At 59.0% G+C, this 22,701-nt stretch overlaps 1 protein-coding gene across 1 annotated transcript; it reads left to right on the forward strand.

Moving 5' to 3' along the window:
• Positions 1-2,972: 2,972 nt before the first annotated feature.
• On the forward strand, positions 2,973-4,078 carry CRYBA4 (crystallin beta A4). Its single transcript, XM_033076074.2, has 5 exons — positions 2,973-3,011; positions 3,130-3,248; positions 3,413-3,554; positions 3,656-3,798; positions 3,931-4,078. The coding sequence occupies exons 1-5, from the start codon at positions 2,973-2,975 to the stop codon at positions 4,076-4,078; spliced, it is 591 nt and encodes a 196-aa protein (XP_032931965.2).
• The last annotated feature ends 18,623 nt before the right edge of the window (positions 4,079-22,701 follow it).

A 22,701-nucleotide genomic window follows, 5' to 3' on the forward strand; every position in this document is an offset into this window, starting at 1 on the left:
CTTTCCCAACCACCCGAGTGCCTGAAAACTCTTTGTTCTCCCTTGGGAACGTCCCTGCTCACTGGCAGGGCTCTTGCTCTGCTTTTTAGCCCATTTTCCCTGTGCTGTGGTTACCCTGTACCACGCCTGGCTCTGTCACCACCACACTCATGGTTTTGAGGCGTCAGCTCTGCCTGGCTGGCACAGGAGGGTCCTGGGGTGACTGGTTGGCGATGCACTGGCACCAGTCCCTGCAGCAGCTCAGCCTCTGGTGCCACATCTCCCCCACACCATGGCACCTCGGAGGGACTTTCCCCTGAGTCCCTCTGAGCCTTTGATCAGCTTTTCTGCACCTCCACACCGCTGTCCAACACCCCCAGCTTCCCGCAGCATCCAGCACCAGCGGTGCCTCCCCGAGGGTGTGCGGGCAGAGGGCTCAGAGCCCCGTGTGCTGCCCTCCTCTTTTGTTCCTCTCGTGTGCCACCCAGCCGTGGTGGGATCCAGCTACACCCTCTGGGCTACTGTGCAAAATCCCGAATAAAAAGAATGTATTGATGCTCCTTTTCCCGAGTTTTTCGGGAGGTGTGCTGTGCCCGTGACGTGGCTGGGTGCAGGGTCTGCTGCCCCATTTCCCTGGGCACTGGCCCAGTCTGGTTCTCACCTTGATGCTGGATAACGTTTTATGATTCAGGATTTCAATTTGCACTCGTTTCCATGGTTTTTATCCAGATTTCTAATTTAACCTGCCCTCTCTTCCTCCCAGAGCCAGCGTGGGTGTTCTCCCTGAGCTGCCTCCCCTGTGCCTCCTGGGCATTAATCAGCGGGTCTCACCCACCCCCTGCTCCTGACGCTGCTTCCCCTCCCAACCCCCGGCACCTCTGAACCTGGACATTGGAAAACCAGCTCGGAGGGGCCGAGCTCTGCTCCTGTGGGCGCTTTGCTCATTACTGAGCACTCAGCACCCCTGAACCAGTGCTGTGGCAGGCTGGCAGCAGGGATCGATCCTTGGCCATTCCTGAGACTCTCAGACACAAAACCTCTGCCCTGCCATGGACCCTGTGCCCTGTGCAGCCCCTCACTGCACCACCCCTCCCTGGCATGGGTGAAGCCTGTGGATGCACAGCTCCAGCACAGCAAAGAGCTGCCCCAGCAGCACAGAGCAGAGCTGGCACAGTGTGACTGTGACGGGCACAAGGGTTTGTTCTGCCCTGGTGAGTCCCACTGCCCACAGATCTCCTGCTGCTGCACCCCTGCCTGGCACTGAGTGCCACCATGAGGGCACAGCTCGGGCTCCAATGGCCATGTCCTGCTGCCAGGACATGGCATGGACAGTGAGCGAGTGGTGGTCACTGTGCTGGTGGACAGCATGAGCTGAGTTGAGCTCAGGCCACAGTGAGAGGCCGGGGACAAATTGTGCCAGAGCCAAGAGGGCTTTTGCTGGGGTTGCAGGTGGCAGGGACAGCCCGTGCAGCCCTGCTGTGCCCTGGGGCAGCCGGCTGTGCTGAGCCTCCCCAGCTGCCGTGCTCTGCCTCCCCCAGGGTGCTCACGGGCCTGCTGCAGCTGTGTGAGGGGAACTCTGGCTCAGCCTCCTGGCAGTTTTCTGGCTAATTCTGTCCCTAAATGCAGCATTCCCTGGGAACACGGGTTTTCCCATTGGGCTCAAAGCCTCTATTGCCTGCTGCCTGCTCTGACAGCAGGCTGGGTAGGTGCCTCTGCCCGACCTTTGGAGCCCTGGCATCACCCTGGGATGATTTGGGAGGTGTGTGGGTCACTGTGAGCAAAGCTGGAAGGTGTTTAGGTCCCCAAAATGTGGTGGCAGCAGACTTTCCAGTGCACAGAGGCAGGAGGCTGCTGCAGCTCTTCCCAAGTCGTGACCTGCAGCTCCAGTTCCTCCCGTGCCTTTGCAAACCCCCATCACCACTTTCCATGTCCCTGATCCCCACTCCTTATGGTTTCCATGGCTGTTGTGTGCCCAACCTGCAACGAGCTGCCCCAGATTTTGGGGAGCGCTGCTCTGCCCTTGCAGGGAGAGCAAGTGGAGACGTGTCCTTCCTCCCACTTCCCAGAAACGGGTGAGGAAACCTCCCTGTGCCCCCAGCGCAGGCAGCGCTGCCAGAGCCGGGACACGGCCCCAGCCCAGCCCCACGCCAGGGAGGGCACATGGCAGGAGCGATGGCAGAGCCTGGGGGCGATGCCCCGGCTCTGGAGCTGTGGGGCGGGGGTCAGAGCCTGTGCCCGGTGGGCCAGCTCGGCGTCCCGGCTCATCAGCGTCTCTGACACGGTGCCTTTGTTCTGCCCGGTCCCTCCTCCCCGCCATGTGCTGAGTTAGGGGTTTCAGTAATGCTCCCCTGGGCTCTGTCTCTATCTGGAGGCTATAAAAACCCAGCGGGAGGCTGCCGGACATGTCACCTCCCTGGGCACCAGTGCCTCACCCCAGGTAAGCGCTGGAGCCTGGGGCAGCTGCCCCGTGCCCATGGCTGGGGCCTGGGAGCGAGCAGCTGTGGGAACAGGCGGAGGAGCATCCAAGATCTGGGGCTAGACCTCTCCTCGGCACCGGGAGCTATGGTGGGGGTTGGGGATTGGGGAATCGGGGGCTGTCCCTGCCTGTGGCAGTGGCAGGGTGTTGATGCTCAGCGTGGGCACGCAGCCGCTCCACAGCTCAGCACTGCCCTGCCTGCACCGCCTGCCAGCACCGGGGCTTTGGCTCAGGGAGCTGCCAGTGGGAGGAGGAGTTTCCCTGGGCACGGGCAGGGATGTCTGCCAGGGCCAGGTGCCCACTGGGCCAGGTGCCCGCTGCTCCACATGGCCCTGGTGGCAGCTCTGGCCGAGCAGGCAGAGCCACAGAGCTCTTTATCCGCTCCAGCATGGAGCAGCCCTCTTGTTGTCCCCCACACTGCTGCTGAAGGGATGTGCGTGGCCTCCTGAGGTCATTTCCATCAGGGCAGAGAGGCAGCTTTAACTGTCCCCTTCTCCTGTGCTCTGGCAGAGCCACCATGACCCACCGCTGCAAGAAATCCTCCGGTCTCTGGAAGGTACGGGAGCCTGGGCAGGAGCAGTACCGTGCCCTGTGAACACCCAGGAATGGGGCTGCAGAATCTGCTCGGGGCCTCGGCACCCCCAGAGCCCCCTGACTCCCTCTATCCCCCCCAGATCGTGGTGTGGGATGAGCCTTTCTTCCAGGGCAAGAAGCACGAGTTCACCACCGACTGCTACAGCACCCTGGAGCACGGCTTCAGCACCGTGCGCTCCTGCAAGATCGAGAGCGGGGCGTGAGTGGGGGTCCCGGGGCACTGCCACCCCACGGTGCTGCGGGACCCCACGGATAGCAGGGGGGTTGGAGGATGGAGGCCTCCAGTGCCTTTTGCTAGCCCAGCAGCCTCCTCTGGGCACCGCTGCGGTGTACCCGGGGGTCTCACCCCTCCCGCCCCGGCAGGTGGGCAGGCTTCGAGCACTGCGGCTTCCAGGGGCAGCAGTTCGTGCTGGAGCGTGGCGAGTACCCGTGCTGGGAGGCGTGGAGCGGCAGCAATGCCTACCATGTGGAGAGGATGTGCTCCTTCCGCCCCATCGCCTGCGCCGTGAGTGCCCCCGCCCCGGCTCGCCCCGCGGGGCGGCCCCCGGAGCCCATCTGGCCACGGACAGGGTGGCAGTGCCAAAGCCGTGCCCGTCTCGGCCGCAGGACCACGGACGGAGCAGGTTGATGCTCTTTGAGCAGGAGAACTTCCAGGGCAAGCGGGCAGAGATGAGCGACGACTGCCCCTCGCTGCCCGCCCTGGGCTGGGGCAGCAGCACCGTGGGCTCCTTCCTTGTCCGCTCCGGAGCGTGAGTACCGGGGCTTGCAGCCTGCCGGGACCGCCGGGGCACGCAGCCGAGCCGAGGATGCTCCGGCAGCTGCCGGGACCCTCCCGCGGTGCCGCCAGCCCCGAGCTACCGCCGCTCTCTGCTCTGTCGCAGGTGGGTCTGCTCGCAGTACCCGGGGTACCGGGGCTTCCAGTACCTCCTGGAGAGCGACAGCCCCGCGGGCGAGTACAAGCACGTGCGGGAGTGGGGGTCCCACGCGCAGACGGGACAGGTCCAGTCCATCCGCAGGGTCCAGCAGTGACCGCGGTGCCGCAGCCCCCGCGCCCGGGCACCGTCCGTCTGTCCCGCGGGGCGCCGGGGACAAATAAATAAAGACTCGTTGTCCAAGGCGGCGCTGGCAGTTGGGGGTGAGGGCCATGGGGGTGCGTGATGCCACTCTCGGGGGCAGAGCGGGGCTCTGCGGGGGTAGGGATGAGCTGGAGGGGAAATTTTCTGCCTGGCTGCAGGACCCCCACATCCCACCAGCCCATAGATACCATCTGCTCTTCCAGCACCTGCCAGGATCAAGCAAATGCGCACCTCTCCCTGCATGCATACACATCCTGTGTCCATCCCAGCCCTCTCACACACCCCTGCACCCAGCCCTCTCTCCTGCACACCCAGTGTGCAGCCAAAGCTGGAAATGCAGCAGGGAAAGGCTGGTCTGGAAAAATTGCTCATTTCAGAAGAGCTCTGGAGAAAAGGTTTGATGTGGTGAAAATGTCCCATCCATGACATTTGCAGCAGCAAGGCCACCAGCGGAGGAAATGCTGCCCAGCAAGGGATTCTCTCCGCAGGAAATCACAATTAAAAAAGCAAAATAGAAGAAGAAACAAAAAGTTTTGGGATGGGCTGAATTAAACCCTCATGCGCCCCAGGGCAAACCCGTCCCAGCATCCAGGGAAACCCGAGGAGCAGAGCTTCCCGTCAGCTCCACAGCCACAGCTGGGCTGCACCCCCGTCCTGGAGTACCCCCCCTTGTCCCTGCACAGCTCCAGAGCCCTGGGGGGACGCGGGGTCCGGGAGCGGGGCCAGCACATGGCCAGGCACGGTGGGCAGCTGGCGGCGAGACCAAGGCTCCCCGGGGACCCGGCGGGGACTTGGAGAACAATGCGGGACCCAGCAGCTGCACAGCGCTGAGGAGGGGCTGTCACAACCCCCGGATGGGATTGGAGCTGTCCCCGGCGTGGGGGGCTGTCCTCGGAGGCGGCTGTGTCCCCAAGCCCGGCTGGTCTGTCTGCCATCCGTCACCACTGAGCCTGGCCCGGCACGTCCCCAGGGGTGTGCCCGACAGCTCCTGCCCGCGCCCCTTGTCCCGCGTCCCCTGGGTCACACCCGTGGCTGTGGGGAGTCTGTGACACCGCGGCCAACGATGTCCTGGAGGGGGTGACAGCGGCTTTTGCGGCGGCTGTCGTGGCAAAGGGGTCCTCGGGGTCTCCCGTAGCGGGAACGGTGCGGAGACGGTGCGGGAACGGTGCGGGGAGCGATGAGGGAGCGGAGCGAGAGTGATGCGGGAGCGGCGCTGGGAGTGATGCGGGAGCGGTGCTGGGAGTGATGCGGGAGCGGTGCTGGCAGTGATGCGGGAGAGGTGCGGTGAGGGGAGCGGGAGCGGTGCTGGCAGTGATGCGGGAGAGGTGCAGGGAGTGATGCGGGAGCGGTGCTGGGAGTGATGCGGGAGCAGTGCTGGGAGTGATGCGGGAGAGGTGTTGGGAGCGATGCGGGAGCAGTGCTGGCAGTGATGCGGGAGCGATGCGGGAGCGGTGCTGGCAGTGATGCGGGAGAGGCACTGGGAGTGATCCGGGAGCGGCGCTGGGAGTGATGCGGGAGCGGGAACGGCGCTGGCAGTGATGCGGGAGCAGTGCTGGCAGTGATGCGGGAGCGGTGCTGGGAGCGATGCGGGAGAGGTGCAGGGAGTGATGCGGGAGCAGTGCTGGCAGTGATGCGGGAGCGGTGCTGGGAGCGATGCGGGAGCAGTGCTGGGAATGATGCGGGAGCGGTGCTGGCAGCGATGCGGGAGCGGTGCTGGCAGTGATGCGGGAGCGGTGCTGGGAATGATGCGGGAGCGGCGCTGGCAGTGATGCGGGAGCGGTGCTGGGAGCGCTGCGGGGAAAAGGTGACTCGGCCGCATTTCCAGCATTAAAATTTAATGCGAGTTGCAGCATCCTCCTGCGCCGTAGGTAGGGCCGGGGGGGCCGGGGGCTGCTGGAGGAGGAGTTTGCTTGGCCGCCTCTTCCTCAGGGATGCTCTGGGAAAGCTCCAGCACAAAGGAGCGGCGCGGCGGGCAGGAGCGAGCGGAACCGGCGCCCCCCAGCCCCAGCCCGGCCCCCCGGGAGCAGGTAACGCACCGCGGACACGGCTCCGCTCCCTGCGGACGGGGATGGGGCTCCGAGGGGTCTGGGGAGCTCGGGGGCTGCCCCCACCTCCGGGGGGGAGCGGGGGGCGATGTCACCCCGGGACTCGGGGGATGCTGCGGGCATTGCTCCGGGAGGTGCGGAGCCGGCGGGCGCGGCTGCTGCCACCTCTCCATACCCAAAAAATAGCTCCCTTCTCAATATATTATTCCCTGGTAATAAATAATCCCAAGGAGAGGCCTCCCTCGGCAGGACCCCCCCTTCCCTGGGGGTGCCAGGCTGGGGCAGCCCGGGCCCCCTCCCTTTGTTAGGGCAGGAGCAGCCGCGCATCCCGCAGCGCCTTCCCGGCCACATCCCGGCCCGGCGGGCGATCCCGGTGATCCCGGTCCGGAGGCAGCACTGGGCAGCCTGGCCCCCCCTCGGACACCGCCTGCAGCCCCCTGCCCAAATCAGAACTAACTGCTGCACCGCTTGTTTGTATTTTTTTTTTTTTTCCAGAATCCTCATCAAGAATAGGGCTTCTGCCAGGTAAATGGATTCTTGCCTGATTTTCAATGCTCCTGGGAGGATTTGTAGCCAAAATGTAGCCAAAAAAACCCATTTTCTCCTAAAGCTGATGATCCTAGGCGGGGTTAGAGGCAAGGCTGGGGCCAGCAGCCCCAGGGCACAGCACAGCCTTTCCTTCCCCTCAGAGTTAACCTGGCAGATGCTCTTCTTGCGGAGCCATTTTCTCTCTCCCTCATTGTCTCGCAGCCTTTTGTGTGTGCGGGTAGGTCCTGCCCAGCGAGCCAGGGGGACGCCAGAAATATTCAGATTTTCAGGCGTTGTGGGCTTGCAAGGAGCTTTTCACACCCTCACACTCCCCTCCTGCCGGGCTGCCCAGCCCCAGAGCTGCAGACAAAGGCAGCAGCGCCTGGCACCACTGCAGCAGCACCGGAGCCTGGGCTCTGCTGCATGGCAGCGAGGGTCGGGCAGCGCTGCCAGGGCACAGGGCTGGGGTTGTCCTGCCACCCCGCTGGGATGTGGGCAGGGTGCCCGGATGCCACATCCCAGAGATCTGGGATCTCTCCCGGCAGTGCCATGCCTGCTGTGAGCTCATCTCCCTGCTCCTGCCTGCAGTGGAGCTTGTGCTCCTCTCCCTCCCTCCCTCCTCACTCCAGGAGAGGGTTTAGCCCCCATTTAATTCGGTGTCCAGCCCCCCAGGGCCTGGATGTGCCACCCACGCGTGTGGCAGAGGCAGCTCAAGCTCACGCCCAAGATGAGTTTAGGTGGGTCCTGTCTGCACAAAATTGTTTTTCCCTCCCTGTCTCCCTCACTCCCAGGCCAGAGAGGCCATCCTGGTGCCATCACGTCCCTGCTGCCCCACCACAGGCACCTCCCTCTCGGATCCAGGCAGGGGATCCATTTGCCAGATGCTCGGTGGCATCTCCGCAGCTCATTCCCGCTGCTCGGCCCCACCGCGGCTGGGCTGCAAATGTCGCCTGGACGTGCTGTCCCCACGGGAGGGACTGTCCTGCCGGCAGCGCCTGCGGCGTGCGGTGACAATGAGCCGTGGGAAGCAGGAGCGGCTCCGCAGCTGAACTGCAGAGTCATCACGGCCCCGCTCCCCCGGGACCTGCAGGGCAGGGCAGGGCAGGGCAGGGCATTTATCCCCAAATCCCCGAGGAGATGGAGCAGCACCCACCGCAGCACGGCTGTGACCGCCAATAGTCCCAGTCTGACCAGTGCCTGGGTCCCGGTGACACAGGGACAGAGGTGGCAGCAGAAGTGGCAGTGGTAATCAGTCCCTGCCTCCAGTGTGGGGATTCCAGCAGCAGGTAGGGACAGTTTGGGGCGTTGCCACCATTTCTGGTGTGGTGGTTCCGATGCCCCCCTGTGCCTGGTTCAGCTCCTCCACTCTGCAAAGGGGACAGGGACAGGAAGGTGTGTGCCCAGCCCTCCTGCCAGCTCGGCTGGGCTGGGCTGAGGACGGTGCCCTGTTTCTCTGCCTTGCTGCGTTGGTTGTTTCTTTTGCAGCTGCTAATGACTGACCTGAGGTCTGTTCACACAGTCCCCTCGCTGCCCTCACAGCACAGAGCCACCAGGGACAGGGGACATTGCACAGCACTCCTGTAGCTGGCGACCACAGGTAGGACTTTGGGGAGGGGCTGCAGTGCCAGCCCCGTGCTCTTCCACCCCTTGTGAGCAGGGAGGGTGCTGGGCAGTCGGGACCAGCCTTCCTTCTCAGGGCCCCATCCCCTGGAGGGATCTCCCCAGGCCCCAGAGGGGTGCAGGGGTTCACACCATCCCCAGTGCCACCTGCATGAGAGGATGTGTCACCCACGTGTGCCCAGCAGTGGGGAGGGGGTGGCTGCCACAGCCCAGGGGCTCACAGCATCTCTGCTCCTCAGTGCCACCGCCCCAGGGGCACAGCACCAGCTCCTGCCTGGCCAGACTGACCATATCCAGGAGGGAGCCAGGCTCAGGAGCTGCCATCACGACCATCACACGATGCCAGAGCCGGGCTGGCCCCAGCAGAGCACGCTGGCACCCTCTGCCATGGCGTGGAGCCACGAGCCCGGCCACTGCGGGGGACAGAGCCCAGGAGACCGCGGTGGTGACACCTGAGGACACGGGGCTGCGCGTGCACGTGCTTTCCCTGCGAGGTGCTGGGGTGTCCTTGCCTCCCACTGCTCCCCCCTAGGCCTGTCCCCTTCCATGGGCACAGTGTAGGAGGAGGGAGAAGGAAAAGGGAGTGCCAGCTCCTCATGGTGACACAATGGCCATCCCCAGAGGGACTCTGTCCCCACTGATCCTGCCCTTCTCCCTGTGGGTGAAGTCCTGGTGCTTTTTGTTCTGGCGGTGCCGTGTCTTGTCAGGACCCTGCCTGTGCTCCCCTTGGAGAAACACCCAGTTTGTGGAGCACCCTGGGGAGGAAGAAGGGCAGTGAATCCTCCTCCTGTGACCTCTGCAGTGGCCCCATGAGCAGTCCCCATGTCCTCCCCAGGCAGCCACTCGGCCCCACACAGCCAGAAGGGTGAGGGGTGCAGTGGGCTGGGGGCTGAGGGCAGGCACAGCTCATGGCAGGTGTTACAGCCTTACAAACTGGAAAAGCTCTTGGGGACCAGAGGAGCTCGTGCTGTGGGAGGAGGTGACCCAAAGGGACACGGGGCAGAAGCTTTCCTGTGTGCCCCGTCCCAGCCCTGTTTTTTGGGGCACAGTGTTCCTGCAGCCCTTGGAGCACTGCTCAGCCCCATGGAGAGGCAGCTTCCAATTGAGCTGTGGGCCACCTTTCCTCTGCTCCATGGTGCTTTTCCTCCTCCCTGCACATGCAGTGGGAGCCTGGTGCAGACCTGTCGTGGTCTCTGCTGGAGCCTTACCCCAGACCCTGGCAGTGATTCCTTCACCTCCTCCTTCTCTGCTTCTCCCAGCTCCTTTAGAGTTCTTTAGGCACTGCTGGGACTCTGTCCTCCGTGCACCCTGTCTGTCACCTTTCCCAGGGGTGGGAAGATCATGTTGTGATGGGACACTCACTGCTGGGGCCTTTGGTACCTCCCTGGCAGGGATCAGAGGGGCAGAGCCTGCTGAACATTCCATTAGACACAGGCTCTGTTACACCAGCTGAACCCTCCACTAACACCTTCCCAAGTGTCAAAGCCTTAAAACGCCTCCTGCTCTCGTGAGCCAGAGCCCTGCTGCTGACAGGCCTGGCTCTGCATGCTGCCAATATTAACCTACTAACCTGAGGGACCCCTGTGGCCTCCCTGGGGCTGCCACAGCCCCTGGCACATGGACTAACCCACTAACCAGCCCAGCGCATGCCCTACTAACCCACAGCAGCCCTGCCTCGCGCCCACTAACCGCGGCAGCAGCGCTGCCTTTAAAGGGAACAGAAAAGCTGGAAAAGGGTTTGGAAGTGCCAGGTGTCGGTGCCAGGCTGCACAGGCAGGGACAGGCGGGGCAAGAGAGAGGGCTGGCTGCCCAGCACTGGGCAGGAGAGGTGTCAGGCACTGTGCAGGGTGCCCCAGTCCTGGCAGGAGAGGGGATCAGCAGCCCCTGCCCAGGCAAGAGAAGGGATCAGTAGCCCCTGCCCTGGGCAGGAGAGGCGATCAGCAGCCCCTGCTCTGGGCAGGAGAGGGGATGTGCAGCCCCTGCCCTGGGCAGGAGAGGCGATCAGCAGCCCCTGCCCAGGCAGCAGAGGGGACAGCAGCCCCTGCCCAGGCAGCAGAGGGGATCAGCAGCCCCTGCCCAGACAGGAGAGGGGATCAGCAGCCCCTGCCCGGGCAGCAGAGGGGATCAGCAGCCCCTGCCCAGGCAGGAGAAGGGATCAGCAGCCCCTGCCCAGGCAGCAGAGGGGACAGCAGCCCCTGCCCAGGCAGCAGAGGGGATCAGCAGCCCCTGCCCAGGCAGCAGAGGGGATCAGCAGCCCCTGCCCAGGCAGCAGAGGGGATCAGCAGCCCCTGCCCAGGCAGCAGAGGGGATCAGCAGCCCCTGCCCAGGCAGCAGAGGGGATCAGCAGCCCCTGCCCAGGCAGCAGAGGGGATCAGCAGCTCCAGCCTCGGCAGCACGAGGAGAGGGTTTCTCCCCACACGCCCTGCCCAGCTCTGCCTGTGGAGCCTGTTGCTGACTAGGAGCCTAAAACGGTTTTATCAGCAGAAGCTTTTCAGTTCCTTTTTAAGCCAGTAGATCTCTGTTACTAACACATTCCTGAACTGAATTAAACAAACTAACCATTGCTGCTTTTCTCTTCATTTCTCTTCCAGTGTGTGTGTCCTCTAAGGCAGACCAGTGCCCTGCTTCTGTTACTAACCTGTACTTCTGCTCCCACTGTACTAATCCTCCCTGACTGTTTCTCTCTTGCTACTAACAACTCTCTTTGCACTTTGCCTCTCGGGTGCTGTTTGCCATGACAAGTGACAGTGGCTCCTCCTGGACTCACCTGCAGCACCCGATTTTCTGTGCTGCTGAGCATCCCTGGCTCGATTTGGTACCATGGGAAAGAAGATGCTCAGGCAGGGGCACTTTTAGTATTTCCCTCTTAGCCCTTTTTCCAACAAATTTCACATGGCACAACGAGGAAAAGAGTCTGAGTGGCACTAGGACAGTACAAACACATTAATAGTGACCAGCAATGGCTGCAGAGGCCCAGCAAACCCAGTTTGCAAAGAGATTCAGCCACAGAGCGAAGCTATTGCCATGAGCCTGAGCTTGGGGCTCTCCTGAGGCCCCAGGTCACCTGTCATGGGGAATGTTCTCGTGCTGCTCCCAGCATTGGTGCTCCTGGGCTCCTCTCTTCACCCCCTTTGTCTCTCCACAGTTTCTCTTGTGCCTGGTGCATGTGGAAGCCGCTGCTGGCAGCGTGGCCCTGACTAACCCAGCTCTGTGTCACCGTGCCTCGGTACCTGCAGGGTCCCCTGGCCCCAGCCAGGGCAGTGTGTGTCACAGCAGGCTCTGCCATCAGGTGATAGAGCACAGCTTGGCTTTCTGTCTGTCTGTCAGCAGATGAATGTCCCTGGCCTCTGCAGGGATCCTGCCAGGGTGAAGGGTCCAGGCTCTGCCTGCTGCTGTGGGTTTGGCACATGGAAAGGCACTGAGAGGTTCAGGGCTGCCATGACCAGCCAAGCCCTGCGTGCCAGCAGAGGGTGGTGGCCCTGTGCTGCTGGCAGGGACAGGCTGGCTCGTGAGGACATCCCAGACTGTGTTTGTTGGGGGACACAGCACCCCTCAACCAAAGGTCACGGCAGCTCTGGCAGGGGAGAGATCCAGGCAGGGCCCAGCTCTGGCTGCTCTCTCTTGGCTTTGCCTTGTGCTCCCTGCTCCCAAGTCGAGGGCTTCCCAGCCCAGCTGCTGTCACTGCCTGATGTCACTGTCACTGCCTGATGTCACTGTCCCCTCACAGCAGCTCTCCTGCCTGCACTGCAAGGCAGAGCTGGATGGAGTCTCCTGGGTGGCCCCATGGCACTGCCCCTCCCCTGGCATCCCTGCAAGGCTCTAACCCCACCTGCTCCTTCAGCTGGGGGGTCTCTCTCAGGCTGATGAGGTCCCCTCCCCACCAAACTCTGTCTGTCCAACCTCCCACTAATCCCCCAACTCCCCTTCCTCCTCGTGGCTGGCACCAGGACGGGTTTTTGGGCTGATGCTGCTGTGTTTGATGGAAGGGGGAGACAGGGCACAGCAGGGAGCACAGGGACAGGAATGGGACAGGAGGACAAGCCAGGTGGGGCACAGGACAGGAGCATCACAAGCCCTGGGCTGGAGTTGTCAGAGTCCAGTCAGGAACTCTCCTTCCTGCCCCACAGACCCCCCTTTCTGCTCCAGAGCAGCTCCCCTGTGCACAGAGGGACCTCCCCAGGCTGCTCACCTGAAGTCACCTTGATGGCCCAGAGGATGCAGTTGTCAAGTGTCACCCTGCACAGGCCCCTCAGAGCAGGGCAGGAGGGCAGAGAGACTCCACCAAACAACCAGGTTGTTCTTTGCTCTGCTCCTGCACCTCAGGGCTCCCTGTCCCTGCTCCCCAGTTCCCGTGGCTGGCAGGAATTGATCTCTCTGTCTGTCCATCCCTCTTTGCTGGTGTCCCCAGAGCTGTGTGCAGAGGGGCAGAACGTGCAGAGCCTCCTTCAGCTGTGGTGGCAGACGTGGGGCCAGGGCACCCCAGCAGTGACACGGGCAGAGGGACAGCCCTGGGTGCACTGTCCTGCCCAGGGTGCTCCAGCCCGAGCTGGTCAGGGCTGCTCCTGCTCTGTGGGCACAGCCACGGTGGGGCTGGGCACTGGCCAGGAGTCCTGTAAATCACCACAGCCCCGAGGATGTCCCCACAGCCCCGAGGATGTCCCCACAGCCCCGAGGATGTCCCCACTGCCTGTAATGTCTACTGTGAACATGGCAAGTGTGCAACCAGCTCGCTGTCTGCTGTCTTTGTGCAGTGTTGGGGAACCGTGTGAGGCTGGGCTGGGGGTGCCCCAGCTCCCGTGGGGATGTGGGGGGGCCAGGACAGGACGTTCTCACCGCGGCCACCTCGGCATCCTGCTGAGGGACCGGGGTCACCGCGGGTGTAACAGGACCGGAGGGGCCCTGGGGAGAAGGGGATTTGTGCTGGGCAGGGCAGGAGGGGCGCAGGAGGGTGGGTAATCTCGGGAAATCCCTGGAACCCCCGGCTGGTGGCTCTGGGGACACGGTGCCATTGCCCAGGGAGGACACGGAGCCCAGGCTGCCTCCCAGCCGGACCGAGCCTGCAGTCCCGGGGGCTGAGGGGGGTTCGGGGCTCTCGCCGGTACCGGGCCGGGCTCGGAGCAGGGCGGCAGGTGGAGCTCGTGCTCCAGGAAAGCCACGGCCCGGCTGGAATGTCCAGAGCCAGGCTGGACGGGCTTGGAGCGATGTGGAATAGCCGAAAGTGTCCCTCCTGCTGATGGCCGGGAAATGGAGAGAATGAGCTTCATCACAAATCATTCTGCGATCCAGCCTGGACACGATGGTCACAGCGAGCAGGACACGGCTCCTGTCGCCTTTCTCCGGAGGGGGAGGTTGGACACCCCCGACTGTGGGGAGGGGTCCCGGCTCCGTCCCCTCCCGGCTGATCCCGGCCGAGCGGGAGGACAGCAAACCAAATGCCGAGTTTATTTCCCCAGTTTATTTTTTATTTTGTGTCACAGGCAGTGCCCCCAGCCCGCGTTGACAGGGAGGAATGATGTTCATTTACACCAAACTGCGCCGCGGTTCTGTGAAACGGAGCCGGGGAATTTTGGGGAGCGCGGGGCTCTCTGTCACAGAGGGATCGGGAATGACCAAGTGCCTTTCCCAAATGCCCCAGCGCTGGCCATGGAGCTGCCGAGGGAGCCAGGGAAGCCGGAGGGAGGCAGCACAGGGGGCAGGTCCGTGTCCCCACCTCCGGCTGCACTGCACTGCGCGGGGAGCTTCAGTGCCTCCCTTCCCACTTCTACAAATAGGACATTAAAAATCCCCACGGATCCTCCATCCCCCCCTCCCTTCCTTTCAGCCAGGAGGCAAATGTAGCTGTGCTCACCACAGTCACACACTTATCCAGGTTTTTCGCAGATCCTGGAGCTTTATCCCGGGAAGCATCATGTGTTTGCTGTCCCCAACACCTCACAGGGACAGGGCACAGGAACAGAGCTGGTGTTTGGTCCACCTTAAGTGGGAAAACTCGCTAACTGTGGGCATCACCGCTGTCACACCCTGCCAGCCTGTGCCTATGGGAGAGCAGGTCGTGGCTGCTCACCTTGGGCAAGGAAAACCCTCCTTAACTCAATCCGTGCCCATCTCAACCCTCTTCTCTCCCAGCTAGCTCTGTCTACTCCATATCTTACAGCAAGCAGAGCCAAGAGTCACATGTGGAACACTGAGCGAAGCTGGAGCTGAAGGCAGGACATCCTGGCACGTCTTGAAGCAATTAAAGTATCAGTTACAGAGCCCTGAGCCGCCGTCCTCTCCTCTTCCACCCTGCAGAACAAGGCAGGGGCTTGGTTGGGCACCGGGACAAAGCTTTCAGCTGTCAGACAGCAGGTTTAGATTGAGTATCAGGGGAAAATTCTTCCCTGTGAGGGTGGTGAAGTCCTGGCTATGGCTGCCTCACCCTTGGAAGTGTCCAAGGCCAGGCTGGATGGGGCTTGGAGCAGCCTGGGACAGTGCAAGGTGTCCCTGCCCGTGCAGGTGGCACTGGATGGGCTTTAAGCTCCTTTCCATGCCAAGGGATCCCAGATCCTGGTTTCTCTGGGATCAGCCACGTTTGGGCTGTTCCTTCCACCGGGAGCAGCGCCAGGCCCGTGCTGCCACACTCTCATTAATATGTGGGATTGTGAGGCGATCCATAATTAGATGCTAACTGAGTTTTCTCTAAGTTGGGTGAGGGAAGGTCACCAAGGTAGAACTGGAGTCAGCTTATTGTTATTATCAATCAATAACCTATTTATTTTCCAACATTCCTATTAACCTCTGCGAGCCACTCGCTGTTTCCCTATGAAAGGACTGTGCTGCAGCTTTGCTGACTGGACAACTCTGATTGAAAATGGAGCAGTGACCCGACCCCAAAAGCAGAATCCAATTAAAATCATTTTCATTTGTAGATTAATATCTTTTAACATGTTCTACATCCCTTGCTTCAGCATTTCACAGAGGAGCTGCTGCCTCATTACACGAGTGCCCGTATCAGTGGTGCCATAAGGAAATAATTGCAATTAATTAGACATGGAGACAATTAGGACTGTCCTTTTCCAGGACTGAGGGGCAGTGTCCAGCTGGGATGTGCCATTGCCATCGTGGCAGTGACTTTTGGCTGGTGGGACAGGGCTGCTGTGCTTGGGGCACAGGGACAGGGAGCTCTCAGTGTTTGGCTCCTTGTGCCCCTGTCCAAGCACCAGCCTGGGAAGGAGGGTGGATGAGGGTCCCTGCTGCTCCATCCTGTGCTGATGGGAAGGTCCCAAATCATGGGGTTCATCACATCATGGTGGCTCCCATCCTTGTCCCCTCCCAGAGCCTGGGCTGGGCTTTGCTGAGCGCAGGAATTGCCTGATGCAGCTCGGTCTCAAGGTAAAGTCTATTATTAATAACGTGACTTTGATAATAAAAAGATTAAAATTAGGTTTATGGTTTGCCGACTGCCCTTTCCACGCTGTAATCATCCCTCATCCCTATTCATGAGCCTCTCATTAGTAACCACTGCTTACAAGGCGGCTAAACAGCCCAACCCTTCAGCAGCCACCATCTCCTTAACTGCTTAACTTGCTCGCTGATTACCAACATCAAATTAACTCTGCAGAACGGATCTAATAAGCTTCCCGGTGGCTTCAAACCTCCTTGAAAATTGCTCTGATGTCTCCATGGGGCCCTATTAAAAAAAATCCTTCCCCTGCGAGTGTAGCAGGGAGCGCACGGGGCCGCGGCGCTGCCGGTGCCCAGCCCTGCCCGGTGCCCAGCCCTGCCCGGTGCCCGGGGCATTCCCGGTGCCCCCGCAGTGCCCAGCGGAGCAGCCCCGCTCCCTGTGGTGCCTTTGCACCGGGAACGGCTGTTTGAACTGATGAGCTGTTTTCCCTGATCCTTCATTAAACACTCCAAGACTTAATTTCACTGTTTGGTAGCTCGGGGGTTGTGTAACAAAAGAATAAATAAGAACGACCTTTCCATTTAATTACTTTTTTTTTTTAGATGTGGGAAATGCCTCGGCTCTCTGGGAGAGGGTGTGTGGAGGTCTGGTGATGTTTAGGAGAGGTGGGAGCAGCCTGATGATGGTCTGGGCCAGGCCTGGGGACACCCCACAGTGCTGGGGACAGTGCAGTGCCACGGAGGACAAGCCATGGGCTGGGAACGACACTTGTCACAGAGCACGGGGTGGCTCCCCGGCAATTAACTCTGCCGAGAATTTCAGCAGCGGCCGTGGCCGTGCGGAGGAACGCCAGGGAGCGAGGGAGCCTTCATCCCTCATTGCCATGGCAACCGTGCACAGGGATGGAGAGCTCGGGGGCCTGGGGGATGCATCCCTCTTGGCACACGGACCCCCGGCGGGGGTGGCTGCTCAGACACCCCCAAAACCCCTTCTGGGATAGGGATGGATGGGCTGCATCCTCTGGGATGTCAAGAGCTTCCATCGGCCAGACCCAACCCAGCTGGGGCTCAGAACCCCCTGGATAGAGCCAGGTGGGATGGGAGATCCATCCTTGGGACAGCAGGCAGGGCTGGCTCCATCCCCTTCTCCTGGGAAAGGAGTGCAAGGAGCCAGGCTGAGCCCCCCAGGCTGTGCCATGGCCCCTCACCCCTGCCTGGTGCTGATCAGAGCCGGGTGGCTGCAAATTCCCACACCCAGCCCGTATTTCCTGCCTGCTGGAGAGACTGTCATGCAGCAGGCACAGGCAGGGGAGATTTAGTAGACAGGAGGTGGAGGATTTGTGTGCAGGCTCCCTGCTTGGTGCCACCAGGGGCTGGGAGCTGGAGGAGGCAGCTGCTGGCACTGTGTCCCTGAATGAGGGACAGGGATCCTCCACTCGGTCCTGAGCCCTGGAACCCAACCCTGGGGTCTGTTACAGTGTCCAGAGCCAGCAGTGTCCCCCTGCATGGTTAGAGGGGTCAGGGACCAGGCTGTGTGCCCATCTCCTGCCCCAGAGTGGGCAGAGGATGCTGTGGGCCTGCTGCACAAAATCCCAACCCTGCACCATCCCTGTCTGCGCCATCCCAGCCCTGCACCATCCCATTCCTGCACCATCCCAGCCTTCACCATCCCTGTCTGCACCATCCCTGCCCTACATTATCCCATTCCTGCACCATCCCTGCCCTACATTATCCCATCCCACTCCATCCCTTCCCACTCCATCCCTTCCCACTCCATCCCTTCCCACTCCATCCCAGCCCCAGGAGCTGCTCTGGAGGATGCCCTGAGCGGCAGGGCAGGCAGGGAGCTGTGCACACAGGCTGGGGCAGGGGCACAAGGCCACTGCTGGTGAGCAGGTGAGGAAGGAGATTCCTCAGCCTGGTGCCCAGCCAGAGGAGACCTTCCCACCTGGCCCCAGCCCAGCTCAGAGGTGGGGCCCCTTGGGAAGGTAGAAGCCATTCTACACCCTGATCCTTCCCTTCCACTCCACATCCCTCACCCACAACCCCCTCCCTGCATATTCTCCCCAGATTCAGGCTGATATTAATAATGGCTTATTTCAAGCTTTCAGCTCACTTTCTCTGAAGAAAATATTTATCCTAAGCTCCATTTTCCATTTCTTTTCAATTACCCAGGGCGGATCACCGCCCCACAACTCTCCTCTTTAGCCATGAACACAAATCCTATTGCCTTTTCTCTTTCCATGTATTTGCCCTTTGATTTAAGCTGCATTTTCTCCTGTTTTCATCAGTTCTGGCCCTCTCCTGCTGTATATCTCCCTGTTTATCTACTTTCCAAAGGCCTCCCCCTATTTCTCCGGCCTGGATCAATACAGCTGCAGAGCCGACTGGCAGCTCCTTGCTGCTGCTGCCTGTAGTTTTTCTTAGGGGACTTGTCCAGTATTTCTTGTTAAGCTTCTGTCTCAGCTTGTTCCATTTCTCATTAGGTTTTAGCACTGGCATTGTAGTATTTCTTGCATTTCCATGCTGCCCAGCGGATCTCTTGGAATTCTTAATGGCGAGGCTGAAAGGCTCCTCTTTAGTGGGCTCCTGGGTCCTCCCCAGCAGGCTGGAAGTGCTGAGCAGCAAGACCCAGATTTTCAGGTGGAGAAAAGAATTTCTCTACAAGCCACGCCAGGAGTTTTACTTACAAAAGGGGTGATGGGGATTATCTGCATTTTACAGCAGTTTTTCCCCAGGGGATTCATTTCCAGGAGCTGTTGTGGGTGGCAGTGCCAGAGGGTGAGAGAAGATGGGATGGCTGGAAGGGCAGAATGTGGCAGCCCCCCAAATCCCCTCTGTGCCCCTAAAAACCCAAACCCCTCCATCCCTGCCTGGCAGCACACATCCTCACTATTCCAAAGGGTTTTTTTTCCCCATCCACATCCCTCCCAGAATTTTCCTTCCAAGAGAAAAGCTGCTGTTAAAAGGCAGCCCAGCTTTGCAGCTGTCAGGAGCCAGCAGATGTATTGCTCTCATGGCTGCATCCCTGAGTATTAAACACGACGTGCAGCCGCCACCACGCAATATTTCCTGGGATGCCACAGCACTGCAGGAGCCAGGCAGTGTCCTTTAAAATCAAACCAATTTTTCCTGTCTCCTCCACAGAATAGTTTTATTTATCTGCACTCCACCAGCTGTTACTGCAGGTTAACCAAAGGTTGTAAAAACACTTTTCTAACAGCCTTAACTTTGCGTGGCTTGTTATTGAAATTATTCATCTTGGGTTGAGGGGTTTTCCTTATCAGATTGGGGTAAAACAAGGAAATCTGGCCCTTCCTTGCCTTGTAGAGTGCTCTGCTTCTGGAGTTTGGAGTTTTCCCAAGGCCATGGAGCTGGGAGGGACAGATTCCAGGGATGGGGATTGTGGGATGGGGATTGTGGGATGGGGATTGAGGGATGGGGATTGCAGGAATTGGGGATTGCAGGAATTGGGGATTGCAGGGATGGGGATTGCAGGGACAGGGATTGAGGGATGGGGATTGAAGGAATTTGGGATTGCAGGGATGGGGATTGTAGGGATGGGGATTGTAGGGATGGGGACTGCAGGGATGAAGGATTGTAGGGATGGACATTGTGTGATGGTTCAGTCCTTGCACACCCCTGAATGTCATTTCTGTGCAGGTGATTCCTTCATTCAGGAAGCTGAGACTGACGAAATCCAATCTGCTCTTCAGTCTGATCAGAATAATTCACAATGAGCTAAGCAAAAGGGAATCATCATTAAATGAAAAAAAAAATTAAATAAAGCTGTTTGGAAGCTGCTCTGTGATGGACCATCCACATCAATCAGGGGGAAATACATCACTGGAACTCCTGCTCAGGTGTCCAGAGCTACCCAGACCCTCGTTGCCTCCCTGTGAATGGGGACAGTGGTGACATTGGGGGGGATGTGGGGGGCAGTCCCAGCTCTGACACAGCCTGGGGACAGCACAGCGAGGTGGGCAGAGGGACAAGGGGACAGGTAGTGGCTGGAGGTGTCCAACCCACACATGGAACATCCTGGTGCTTGTACTTTTCTGTAACCCACCCACCAATCCCAGGGCTGACAGAGATGTATTTTTAGCTGCTGCAGCACAATTAAGTCTTCTCGTTAGTCTCAGGAGGAGAAGGAGGCTGTTGGTTTACTTGCAAATGCTTGAGGTAATTCTCTAATGGCTCCTCCACCATTACACAGACACTGTTTTCCATCTCTTATCATATGTAATCCCTAATGATTCCTCCGTTATGTCCTGTTTTATTAAAGCACCATTGAACTATAGCCTATTGATTTAGATTTCACAGACAATTGAAATTTAAATTGACTCCAAATTGAATGTCTCCATGCAATCTGTGTTCTGCACTAAAGATAGATAAAATGCTTCTATTTTTGATAACAACTTATAGCGGAGGCACATTTTAATTTCAGGAAGCGCAGAAGGGCATCAGAATTTCCATGACAATGGCAGGTGGCAGCAGGTTCCTGACCCCTCTGGGCACTTGCTGTCCCATGGGGCTTGGAGGGAGCAGCAGGGCAGCGTGCACGTGGTCATTTGTGCTGGATTTAGAGAAAAATGGGACTTAATGCCATGGGGGTTGTGGCTGGGGGATTCCTGGAGGGCTCTTGACTTCCTGAGCACCAGCTGAGCCACCTGTGCTGGCTGCTCAAGGTGCCAGTGGGTGCTTGGCCACTGGGATTTTCACAAATCACAGAATCGTGGAGTTCCAGACTGGGCTGAAAAGGATCTTGAAGCCCATCTCATTCCACTCCTTGCTTGGGGCCAGGTTTCTAGTGCTGAGGGGTCTCAGGGGATGCTGCAGCCCCCCACGCTCCTGTCCCCAGGCAGGGGCTGGCAGGGCTGTGGGGATCACCCTTCCTGCATCCATCAGCCAATAACCAGCTCATTGCAGGGCGAAATTCTCTCTGCTGCCATTGGGGTCAGCTCTAACACAAACATTATTCCCAGCAGGAGGCTCACGAGCAGAGCTGGTGGCAGATCACAGCCTGTAACTCTTGGTTATTCACACCAGAGCTCCTGGAAGGTGGAGGAGCGAGGTGTGGAGCTGCAGGGACGGCCACACTCACCCCGTGCTCCGAGGGGACACCCAGGGATGGGGACAGGAGTGGGGAGTCACTGTGCCAGGTCTGGGCACAGCTCCTGTGTGCTCCTGCCCCAGCCAGGTCTCTGCACCCACAGAGCTGGATTTAGCCTTCAATTTGGTGAATAAAACATGGAAGATATTTGGGGTCCAGTGGGGTTTTCCCCTCTGGTGCCATGTTCTGACTGCAGGCTCCGTGTCAGTTCTGCTCTCCATGTGCTTGATTTTTGAGAGTGTCCTGAGCAGGGCTAGAAGCTGGATGGATGATCCTTGTGGGTCCCTTCCAGCTCCAGGTATTAGGGAAAAATCCATCCCTGTGAGGGTGCTGAGGCCCTGGCACAGGGTGCCTCCCTGCATCCCTGGAAGTGTCCAAGGCCAGGCTGGATGGAGCTTGGAGCAGCCTGGGACAGTGGAAATGTCCCTGCCCATGGCAGGGGGTGGCACTGGATGAGTTTAAGGCCCTTTCCAACCCAAACCATTCCAGGATTTCCCAGCCATCAGGGCTGTGTGTGTGACTGGTGCATGCTCCAGGGGTGGGGAGGTGACAGCAAACCTAAAAAAAACCCTGCTGGCATTGGTGCTGCCCACCTGGAAGGACAAAACCTCCCCAGACACCTCTGCTGAAACCCACCTGCCTTTGAAACCCCCCTAAATTCCTACAGCCAGAGCTGTCACCCAGTTTCTCAGGGCACCGTGGTTTTCTCCCAGTGATAGACAGTAATTAAAACTCAGCTAATAACCTCCTCACTCCTGACATTTCTACAGGGGTTTTCTCCACCATTATCTACATATAGATTAAAAATTGTAATTGGACCAGAGATAGGGTTAGAAAAATCCACCCCCTTCCCACTGATCGTTTGCTGCTGAGTGACACTTGGAAATTTTATTTAATCTGAGGAAAATTGAGTTGAACTCCAGTAAAAGTTGAGTTAACGTGAAGTACCTGTGTTGGGTAAGAAATGCAGGGATGAAAGAAAAGGGGTGGAGCAGCAGCAGGGATCATATTGATGTTTTCATACCAAAAAGAGTAAAAAAATGGAAGAATTGATGATGTTGGCAGCATCAGGTGCTTTAAAGATTCATTGGGAGCAACCAGTCAAGGTGAGAATTAATCCAGCAATTCCCAATCTCTTGCCATCCTATCCCATGGTTGATGTTTTCCTGGAATGTCCAGGTACCCCCTGAGCATCCCAGGAAAGCAAAGATCCTGTGAATTCCGTGCATCCTTGCACCTATCCCAACCCCACAATGACTACAGACACTTAATTATGACCTCAATAATTATTATACCACGGAATTAGTAATGGGATAATGGCAGCATTTATTGGAAGCAGTGACATATTAACTAAGCAGGGCAGTATTAATTGCAACGGTGAATTATTCTCATTGCCACTATTTCAATTCTTGTTTTGTCACTATTACGTTTATGACAGCAATAATTACATCTCTAAAATACTCATTATTGGGAGATACACAGAATAAGTCTGGATAAATGCAGCAATTAAGGGATAATGCTCCTGGTGGGGAGTTGAGGAGCAAGAAATGGCTTTTCAGGTTGGTTTTAAGGGCTCTCCTGATGGAGATGACCTTTCACAGGATGAAGGCTTGGCATGGGGGAAGCATCCTTGTTGGCACAGGGATGGCACTTGTTTTTCCAGGGGATTCATTTCCAGGGGCTGTTGTGGGTGGCAGTGCCAGAGGGTGAGAGAAGGATGGGATGGCTGGAAGGGCAGAATGTGGCAGCCCCCAAGCCCATAAAAACCCAAAACCCTTCATCCCTGCCTGGCAGCACGCATCCTCACTATTCCAAAGGGTTTTTTTTTTAACATCCACATCCTCCCAAGAACCCAGAGAGGCCTCAGCTCCTGGACATGGTTCCAGC

This window comes from Catharus ustulatus, chromosome 18 (genome assembly GCF_009819885.2).
Source record: "Catharus ustulatus isolate bCatUst1 chromosome 18, bCatUst1.pri.v2, whole genome shotgun sequence".
NCBI lineage: Eukaryota > Metazoa > Chordata > Aves > Passeriformes > Turdidae > Catharus > Catharus ustulatus.